The sequence below is a fragment of the Dermacentor variabilis genome, chromosome 9 (genome assembly GCF_050947875.1).
Source record: "Dermacentor variabilis isolate Ectoservices chromosome 9, ASM5094787v1, whole genome shotgun sequence".
In the NCBI taxonomy this organism is placed as follows: Eukaryota; Metazoa; Arthropoda; class Arachnida; order Ixodida; family Ixodidae; genus Dermacentor; species Dermacentor variabilis.
In genome coordinates this window covers 3,863,968-3,875,136 of record NC_134576.1, presented here as the reverse complement: position 1 = coordinate 3,875,136, position 11,169 = coordinate 3,863,968, and the positions used below count along the sequence as shown (strand labels likewise).

At 51.2% G+C, this 11,169-nt stretch overlaps 1 protein-coding gene across 1 annotated transcript; it reads left to right on the top strand.

The window, feature by feature from the left end:
- Window positions 1-1,374: 1,374 nt before the first annotated feature.
- LOC142557935 (uncharacterized) lies at window positions 1,375-1,707 on the top strand. Its single transcript, XM_075670126.1, has one exon. The coding sequence runs from the start codon at window positions 1,375-1,377 to the stop codon at window positions 1,705-1,707; it is 333 nt and encodes a 110-aa protein (XP_075526241.1).
- Window positions 1,708-11,169: the final 9,462 nt, after the last annotated feature.

The window sequence follows — 11,169 nt, the reverse complement described above, 5'->3', positions numbered from 1 at the left end:
GCCTAAAAAAAAGCGGTCGTGCAACAACACCTTAAAAGCAAATCGAAACCCGGTGTAATATTGCTGCAAGAGACACACGAATGAGCAAACCTACCCAGTTATCAAGCTATCGGTCTCCCATCCGGGAAGAACCGCGCGGTAACTACTTTGGTCAGAAAAGACTTAGTGCTCGTTCATCACGACATTAAAGTAGCGCAGATAGAACAAGTATTCGTAGAAATTGTACCCAAAAGCAAGAGCAAATCTAGCAGGTTTATCCTCAATCTATACAGCAACCCCGCGCGCATACGACAGCGTTTCCTTACTTTTTTTAGGAGGGCCACCGACATTGCGGGCTCCCATCCCCTACTAATCGGGGGAGATTTTAACGCCCCGCACGGAGCGTGGGGCTACGCCTATACGAGAGCCAAAGGCAAGGCTTTATGGCTGGATATACAGGAGATAGGCCTGACCCTCATCACCGACCGCTGCTCCCCAATCAGAATGGGAACCGCGCTGACAAGAGACACCCCGCGGGATCTAACATTAGTGAAGAACACGAGAGGAGCGACTTGGAATAACACGTTCGAAGACCTTGGTAGTGACCACAGAATTCTCGAAACGAAATTATTGGAGAATTTAGGGATCGAACCCAACAAAACCTTGAAATGGACGGACTGGGACCAGTTCCGCAAGAATCGAGCCGGAACGACGCACGCGCCCATCAAAGACATTCAACAATGGGCCGAAAAAGTGATGGCTGACGTCAGTAAAGTAACAAAGACCGTGATGCCAGAACTTCCCGTCGAGAAGATCGACAGCCGCGTGGTGCACATGTGGGACGCCAAACCATCGCTTCAAGCCAGGTGGTAGAAACTAAGACACAATAGGAAGTTGAGGAAACGCATAGCGTTACTCAACAAACAAATAGAAGAACAGTGCAGAACTCTTAGTAAACAACAATGGGATGAGATCTGCAACGTGATGGACGGACGGATTGGCACCGGTCACACATGGCGCCTGCTCCGACACCTGCTAGACCCGACCAAGATCAAGGCAACACATAGGGAAACCATGCGCAAGGTAATACACACACACGTCAAGGACGAGGAAGAAATGTTTTCTTAACTCTGCGACAGATACGCCCTGCAGAACCCGACTATTCAATACGGGGAATACACGGGAACACCCAATTTCGCTCTGGACAGAGACTTTGGTGAGGCGAAAATCTGGGCCGCTTTGCAAAAGCTCAACATCAAGTCCGCTCCGGGACCGGACAGCGTAACTAATAAGACCCTTCGTAACTTGGACAACGAGACCATCTCCGAACTGACCAAGTACATTAACGATTGCTGGACCCGAGGATGCATCCCCGACCAGTGAAAAAGGGCAAAAATGGGGCTCATCGTCAAACCACGGAAACCCCCAGATCTCGCCAACCTTGGACCAATATCTTTTACGTCATACGTCGGCAAGTTGATGGAACACGCCTTCTTCAACCGGATCAACGCACACTTGGACGACGTGGAAGCATATCCGGACACCATGCTCGGGTTTCGAGCTCATCTCTCCACGCAGGATGCAATGTTACAAATCAAACACCAGATACTCGACAACAAGACAAGAGGTACCAGGGTCATTCTAGGATTAGACCTCAAGAAAACCTTCGACAACGCAGCTCACGCAGCCAGACTATGCAGCATTGGCGCATTCAAGCTGGGAGACTGAGCTTACAGCTATGGTCAGGATTTCCTCACAAACAGGAAAGTCTCCTTAACGCTGGGCAAATTCGAGCGCATCCGAAGACAGGAACATGGGCAGCGTCGGCACCCTGCAAGGCTCGTTCATCTCGCCGATGCTCTTTAATCTCATCATGATCGGCCTCCCCGAGCACCTCAACGCCATTGAGGGAGTGCATCACACAATATACACGGACGACATTACGGCTTAGGTGTGTGAGGGAAGCTACGGAGAAATCGAACAGCGATTACAGACCGCGGTCGAGGTGATGAACGAGTACCTCGTCGGAACCGGTCTCGTATGCTCACCGGAAAAATCGGAGCTCCTCCTCTACCGCCCGACTCTTAGGGGAAGACCCCCCAAGGCTTACATCCAGCATGCTGCATACGAAGAAATTTGCATGCGCACCAAAGACGAACAAGAAATACCCAGGGTGAAGCAGATTAAGGTGCTGGGACTCACCATAGAATCGAACGGCAACGACGGGCAAACGGTCAGGCATTTGGAGACTGAAATCACGAAAAAGATGACGCTCATCAGAAGAATCACCAACAGACATCAGGGTATGAGGGAGGCCAGCGTCGTCACACTAATACACTCCTTCGTTATTAGCCACATTACCTATGTGGCCGCCTACCACAACTGGTACGCTGCCGAATATGCCAAACTGAACACCCTCATTAAGAGAACTCGCAAGATGGCACTGGGCCTTCCAGACAGCACAAGCTCGGAACTTCTGCCACAGCTAGGGGTCCACAACACGCTCGAAGAGTTAATTGAGGCACACCAAATCTCGCAACTCGAGAGACTAGTGAAGACACAAACTGGCAGGAGCATCCTGGACAAACTCGGGATAAGTTATCACAAGCAGTACGGCAAGACATCCCTTCGAAGCGTGATCAGGGAAAAGCTGCAGGTGGCTAATCTACCAAAGAAGGTGAGCCCCGAATTCAGTCAAGGTCGAAGAGAGAGTAGAGCCAAGGCTTTACTGCAACCCTTCGGTAGGTACAAGGAAGCGCTGTTCGTAGACGCTGCAGAATACGAGAAGGGACGTGCTTTCGCAGTGGCCGTCCTTAATACCGACAAACAATTGGTCCGTTCTTGTAGTATACGTGCCAAAAACCCCGAGGTAGGGGAAGAGGTGGCGATAGCCCTTGCCATCATTAACCCCAGTTGCAGATACATACACAGTGACTCGCAGACGGCGGTCAGAAACTATGCACAAGGCAGAATTTCGCCGAAGGCTGAGGCTATGCTAAAAGCCAACGCGAACTATGTCACCTCCGAGGAGACGGAGAAACGACATATTATATGGTTCCCGCCTCACACGTCCCCCGACACCGCCGTACCCAACCTCAACGAGGAGGTCCACCGCGTAGCACGAGGTCTCGCATTCCGCGCCCACGTAGAAGGATCCTCTCTTGGGGTTGGAAATCCAACAGAGGCATGGACAGAGAAGGACACAATGACCAGGTACTGTGATATTACAAAACTTTATCAAAACTATAGGCGTCTTTATCCACCCCCTTACCCCAAACTCGACAGGGCCCAAGCGGTAGACTGTAGGCAGTTACAAACCAAGACATTCCCCAACCCCGTCCATCTCAGATAGATATATCCAGACATCTACTCAGACGATAACTGCAAACTATGCGGCAGAACTCACGCATCTCTCAGACACATTCTCTGGGAATGTGAGGTTATATGCAGAGAAAATGCAATTTCCCCAGAAGAAGCTGCGGCGCGATGGACGGCCTCGTCGCGCCGCTCAGACCTCCAAAATCAAATATGGACCATTCAGCAAGCCCGTGAGGCGGCGAGGAGACAGGATCCGCGTACCTCCTCGGGGGCGGCCTAGGCCCAGGCCACGAATTTGCCGGATTGTCAATAAAGTTGTTACCGCCACCACCACCATTCGCTTCACGTGCGCAATCTAATTAGATAACTCACTTTCGCTATTGAACTCGTGACGACATTCTGGATACTTTACATATATCAGCAATAAGTGTCACAAAATCACGGTATTTACTTTTCGGGGTCTTAACATTGGACAGACAAAATATATGCCGCAAACACTCATCCTAATGCATTAGCACTTTTGTTTCTAACGTATATGTCCGGCGGTGCTCCATCTGTTGTAAAGTACTGAGGAATATGTGCAATGCATTCCCCCAGGCAGCTGTTCTAACGCGAAAGCGTTAAGGGCCCGGTGTCTCAGAAAATCTTGTGTCGGCGTCGGCGGCGTTGTCAGTGAGCAAACATTTTCGTACATATTTCGACATATGTATATGCCATGCCTTGCTAGATCGACAGCGCATAGCTTTTACGTTAAATCTGTAAAACTGAGAAAATGGGTGGTTTTTTATGACTCAAAACCGGCATACAGTGCACGAAGTCAGTTCTCCGACGCGGTTCTCATGAACAGCTGACATACGAAATCGTGAAACTTCACCATCACGTCCAACAAAAAGGTCACCAGGTCGTATTTCAATGGGTACCTGGCCCATTGTAGAATCAGTGGCAATGATTCAGCCGATCACGCTGCTCGCACATCACTCCAAGAAGAGTACAGCGTTCCAATTCCGCTTTCGAGGACAGACGCCGCAAGGAAGCTTCGACACCTGGCACACAGTCTCTCACTTATCGAGTGGCACTCGCCAAACTTATGACTTACACGACTGAATCGATTAAGCCCCTCGCTGCAACTCCGACCTCCATTCGGACTTCCTCGACGTGAAGCTACGCGGCTTTTTTTATTTATTCATACTGCAGGCCAACATACTGGCCCATGCAGGAAGGGTAATACAGTTGACAAGGTCATAACAATGCAACAAAGGTAATAATGATATATATATATATATATATATATATATATATATATATATAGTAATATAGTAGTATAGTAATATAGTAATATATATATATATATATATATATATATATATATATATATATATATATATATATATATATATATATTGACACGTGTACTTATCTTTATCGGGCAAACATGTTTCACCGCCTAACAAATGTAATCGCACAGCGTGGGACGCGCCTGCACGTACCCGAATTTTCTGGAAAGTTATCGATGCTTCTATCCGCTGTCTGTTGTCGCCGAACCTTATGTTATATGATTTCATCACCTGACGCGAATGGTGTAGAACATTGTGGAAGGCACGCGGGTCCGAACGATTAGTCTGGAACATTCGATGATTGCTCTATAAAAGCCGACGCGCTTGACCCGCTGATCAGATTTCCGACGATCGCCGACCGTGTTCGCCGCTATCGTTGCGCTATAAGTGTAGCCTGTTTTTGTGGGCACAGGTTCGCCCAATAAAAGCTAGTTTTGTATTCCACCGTATTGCTGTTTTCTTCAGCGTCACTACCACGTGACATCTGGTGGAGGTGCTGGATAAGTCCGGTCATGAATTGTTATTCTTGCCGTGCAGATTGCAGTCGGCGTGATGAGATGTCCTCCAGCGGTCCGAATTTGAGGGCCTTCCCATGCAGTTTTAACTTTGTTCAACTGCGCGGCGATGGATCCACTCATGACGGAGTAATCGGGTCCTGTGTCCACTAAAGCGGTGACTGCGTGGCCGTCCAGAAGCACGTCCAGGTCGGTGATTCTTTGTCTGGCATTGCAATTAGGTCGTGGCGTCGGATCACGGCTGCGTCGTGTTGAACTGAAGCTGGAACGTTGCGTCGTCAAGTCGTCTTTCGTCGGTGTAGTCGACTTCCTGACTTAGTCGGGACGGCGGCGTGTCGTTATTATGTCGTCGAGATGGTCTCTTCGTCGTCTTCGTCGGCGGCGGAAGATCTTTGTCAGGTCGACGAACAGCAACCGCACCTCCATCGGTTGCTGCTTTTAGTTTTCCGGATATGAGCTCGCTGACCGGCCCCGGGCTGGGCCAGTGTATGGTCGGCGCTGCGGCGACAGGTAGCGGCCTGGTGACGGCGAACAGGACGGTCGTCGAGGGCTCCACTTAGTAGCGGCGAGGTAGTCGGCGATGTCACGAGGGCGTTCACCTTCCCGAGGGCGCGGTGCATCGACGGCGAACCCTCGCAATCCCAGGTCGCGGTATGGGCATCGGCGGTACACATGGCCGGCTTCGCCGCAGTGGTAGCAGAGCGGGTGGTGGTCGGGGGCTCGCCAAATGTCCATCTTCCTCGCGTAGCTGCGCGGGGCGACGGGTGGGCGTGCTGGCGGCGGCGGCGGCGGTGGACGACGAAATTGCGGAGTTACAGAGCCCTGGCGTTGTCACGGAGGGGGACCTTGAAGGCGCGCGACGGCGGCGTAGGTCATCGCTTCCGGCTGAGGTTGCGGTGATCGTGGTTGCACCTCAGAGACTCCAAGCGATCGCTGAACCTCTTCTTTGACGATTTCAGCGATTGGATCCACTTGTGACTGCGTCCTTTGGTAGAACTTCTGCAGCTCCTCCCGTACGACCGCTCTGATTGTCTCTTGTAGATCGTCGGTAGCCTGTGATTGAACCCTGGCGTAGTTTGTAGAGTTCGTGCGGTGATCGAATTGCCGGTTTCGGATCTCGAGTGTCTTCTCAATGTTCGTCGCCTCACGAAGAAACTCTTCGACTGTCTTCGGTGGGCTTCTTACCATTCCGGCGAAAAGTTCCTCCTTTACACCACGCATCAGTAGGCGGACTTTTTTCTCCTCGGCCATATCCGGGTCGGCGTGGCGGAACAAACGGCTCATTTCTTCCGTAAAGATGGCAACGTTCTCGTTTGGTAGCTGCACTCGGGCGTCCAGCATAGTTTCGGCCCTTTCCTTGCGCACGACGCTTGTAAAGGTGCGCAGGAAGCCGCTACGGAACAGGTCCCACGTTGTCCAGGTCGACTCCCTGTTCTCAAACCACGTTCTGGCGGCGTCTTCTAAGGCGAAGTAGACATGCCGCGGCTCGTCGTCGGAGTCCCAGTTGTTGAATGTCGCGATTCGTTCGTAGGTCTCCAGCCATGATTCCGGCTCTTCAGTCGCTGCCCCATGGAAGGTTGGTGGGTCCCGAGGTTGTTGTAGGATAACGGGGGACGGTAGGGCAGCCATTGGGGTTGTCTTGACCACGATCTTTGTCGTCTCAGGTAGAAGTCCGTGCTCTGGGGGCAGTCCTTGCAGTCTGCGGCTAGCACGCTGGTCTTGGGCGATGTTGGTTCTGTCCTCGGGCTTCGGGCTTGGATCGCGGCTTTGCGGGGGCGTTCGGTACATGAACGCACAAGCACCTCCACCAGATGTCACGTGGTAGTGACGGTGAAGAAAACAGCAATACAGTGGAATAGAAAACTAGCTTTTATTGGGCGAACCTGTGCCCACAAAAACAGGCTGCACTTATAGCGCAACGATAGCGGCGAACACGGTCGGCGATCGTCGGAAATCTGATCAGCGGGTCAAGCGAGTCGGCTTTTATAGTGCAGTTATCGAATGTTCCAGACTAACCGTTCGGACCCGCTTGCCTTCCACAAAGTGCTACACCATTCGCGTCAGGTGATGAAATCAGATAACATAAGTCTCGGCGACAACAGACAGCGGATAGAAGCATCGATAACTTTCCAGAAACTTCGGGTACATGCAGGCGCGTCCCACGCTGTGCGATTACATTTGTTAGGCGGTGAAACGTGGTAGCCCGATAAAGATAAGTACACGTGTACACGTAGCGTCGGGACGATGCTTCTTAAGAGGGGAGTATGACGTTGACAGAGGGGGGTAAATGACATTTGACATCTTATGTGAGTTTCTTACGTTGTGTACAAGGGTTTCGCAAAAGCTGTATTTACATATTACTAAATTCTTTAGATTCATGTGTAAAATATCGATTTTGTCCGCTTTAGATGTAGCATTCGATACAATTCACATATTTGTCACATAATTTTTCTTTGCTGAGGTACAGCGTTGTAAACTTCATAGTTTCGTTTTCTGAAGACGTTCGATTTTGCGACTTTTTCATAAAAATTGACGACCTAAATCGGAAATTCGAAACCAACAGTCACCAGAGTTTAAATGTTTCTTTGAAATGCAAGAAACCTCGCGAAATTTGCTGCTATGGTTGCCTATATAAACGAATTCTCCTTTTACATCTATTTAGAGCACCCGAGCTAAAGCTGCTTTTTAAGGTTGTTTATTCCAAGGCAAGCAGTTCACAGTTTTAATATGAATGTACTAGCGAATGTGTGCCTCCGAAAGCTTGCTTCTTCGTAGAAGCGACGCATGATGCAATGATGGTGCAGGTTTAGCGCGTGGCTGAAAAAGTGAGCTCCCGCCGTGGGAAGGAAGATAACGAAGCTGAACAGCTAGGTAGCGGCTCACGGAGCCATGTCGATCGTGACGAAATCTGGGGCGGCGATATTGACCGCAGAGCTGTCTTTTAACGCGACAGCGTTAAGGAGCTCGTGTCGCAGAAGAGCCGGTGTCGTCGGCGTTGGCCGTGAGCGATAAATCCCGGGAGGCCACTTCATGAATAAAAACAATTGCAAGATGGGCTGAGTGGGAATCGAACCAGGGTCTCCGGAGTGTGAGACGGAGACGCTACCACTCAGCCACGAGTTCGACGCTTCAAAACGGTGCAAAAGCGCATCTAGTGAATGCGGTGTTGCCTTAGAAACGGGCCGTAGAAAGTTATACTGTGGTTATACCGGTAATTATGAGCATGTAACTTACAGAAGTCGCAGTTACACGAGTAGCGAAGTACGTTTCCGCCACATTTCTTCTGCGCTCTGCGCACACGCAGAGCCATCTGGCGCCAAAGAAGACCCCCCTCCTCGCAATGTGCGGCGCTGCCCCGACACGTGGCGCGCCACTCGCCCGCTTCTCCCCTTCGGGCCGTGCGGGGACCGGTGCGAGGATGCCCCACTACCCTTGCGTTTAATAAGTTTTCTCGCTCTCTCCCCTTCCAACTTCACTCGTCACTCGAACCCTCGTGTTTTGGCGACGTGGCTCCTCTTTCCGCTCACAGCGCGATTCCTAGGTGCAGCGTCCGATGCGGGACGCCTCTGTCGTGATTGCTGCGCCGTAGCGCGTCTGGTGGGAAAGCGTCTCCTGCGACGTGTGCCGAGCTGCTTCCGAGGAGTCATGCGTCTTCATGGTGCTCCCAAGTGAGATAGAGGATGGTCCCATCGAGGCGTCAGCCCCACTATCGCGTCGGCCTTCATGGCGCGTCGCGGCATGGCTTTCCGTGCCGATCACGACGTTTGGCTCGCGTAGATCGTTTCTCCCTCCGAGACACCGAGTTTTTTGGTTCGTTCCGCTTGCTCAGGCGCACGTTTCGTTGCCGCGCCGAACGCTGCGTTGCTCGGCGCACACCGCGTGATTGGTGGGTGCAAAGTCCTATGCCGAGCGCCTCATAAGTGATTGCTGCGCCGTAGCGCAATGTCTCACACCCCTTGGCGGATCGACGGAAACGCTATCGCGTTCCACTTTTGAAGGCGAAGCTTAAGCGTCCTCCAATTTTTTTCTTTTTTGCCTTGATTTCGCTTTCAGAAAGAGATAGTGCCATAAATGCAGGGTCATTCGTTCTTGTCTTGTAGATTTAAATACGGGCTGAAGTAAACTCTATCCCATTCATCCCTGAGAATAGGCGTAAGCGGGGTAGTGCTCACACACACGCGCACACACGCACACACACACACACACACACACACACACGCACAAACACACACACACGCACACACAGAAATGCGAGACATATTCGCCCGCATTTACATTTAAACGAATCCACGCGTCACACACGCACAAAAATTTACGCACGCAGGCATGCGGAACTGCACGCACACACAAATGCACGCATCCTCGCACACGCATCCACGCACTCGTGCGCACGCACATTCATATACGGAGACACAAATGCGCGCACACGCAAATGGAAGTACACACGCACGCACGCTCAAGGTGCGTACTGTTAGGGTTGGCGTCTCACAACACGTGGCGACAGGTCATTCACCCGACCTTGCCTGAACCGGAGCCCACGTGCACCGGAGGAGTCATTCACCCGACCGTCTCTGAACAAGAGCCCACGTGCACCGGAGGGGTGATTCACCCGACCTTCTCTGAGCAAGAGCCCACGTGCACCGGAGGGGTCATTCACCCGACCTTCTCCCCGGATTCGTCGATGAGAGGATCGACCTCTCCTACCCGTGCTTGGTATTGCAGGAGGAGGGGCCCTCTCTCCGTGCCTGTCACGTGTCATCGATGGACGCAAGACCGCTTACACTTGTAGAGAGCTATTTAAGGGGCTCCGAAATGTACCTTGATATACTTCTTACTTGAGACTTCATACTTCATGCTTTTCTTATTTTCTTTCAACTACCTTTGAATAAACAGTGCAAGTTTCGCACTAGCAAATCGTCTCGCCCCTGCTTGGTCGCCATGATCTACCAGATGCCTGCAGCCCGCCGACAACGCCACGCTACCCAATAAGCAATGTCGGTCGAGCTTAGATAGGCAAGCGCCGCTACTTCTCGGCAGCAGTACGGTACGCTACCGTGGAGTACGCAACAAACTGGCTGGTAGCGATTGGGATACGGAATCCTGGAGACCCCAACTTGGACGACAACTACAAGATCGTAGCCTCTTCGTCCTGGCAACAACGTTCGGAATAAAGGTGTCTGGATCATGACTGCATGTGGTGAGTGCACGGCTTTTCTTCACTGAGATATCACTTGGCTTTTACGTGTGTTTTGGAAAGTACATAGCAGTGATTTTTCTTTAATCCGTTGACGAAAGTTTGAATACGTCAAGGTTGTATAGTGTTAAGGTTTAGCAGCACTAAGGGCAGCCATGAACTTGAAGGCACTAAAGAAGCCGGAATTGTTGAGCTTGGCCAAAGAGTTGGGCCTCCAAATTGCCGAAACAAAGAGAAAGCCGGAGATCATTGAGGCGATCGAAGCGACCGGGGCAGACGACGAGGAACTGACGGAATTCCTCGAGAGCATTAAAGAGAAAGAAGAAGAGCGTAAGCGCCTCGAGGAAAAAGAGGAGCGCGAGCTGGCAGCACGTGAGGCCAAGGAAGAGCGCGAACTCGAAATGAAGCGCCTAGAGATTGAGCTTCTGAAAGCACCAAATAGCGAAAGACCTAGCACAGAGGCACGTGAAAGCGAGCGCAGAATGACAGACTTGATGGCACCCTACGCAGTAGGAGGGGACATAGGTCTTTTTCTGGTGCAGTTTGAGCGCACGTGTGAGAAGGCAAAATTCGCGAGAAACACGTGGCCGCAACGCTTGCTTACGTTAGTGCCACGTGAGGTAGCTGATATTATCGCCCGCATGGGGAAAGAAGAAGCAGAGGACTTCGATGAAGTCAAAGCAAATCTGCTTAAAAAGTACAGATTATCAGCTGAAGCATTCAGGCGAAAGTTCAGGGAAGTCGAGAAGACCAAAAGTCAGTCATATTCAGATTTTGCATACACCTTGGAGGTAAACCTGAAAGAATGGCTCAGAGAAGAGGGTGCACT

Excerpts from the sequence above, each read along its gene's own strand:
- LOC142557935 (XM_075670126.1), top strand. The coding sequence starts at position 1,375 with ATGGGGCTCATCGTCAAACCACGGAAACCCCCAGATCTCGCCAACCTT.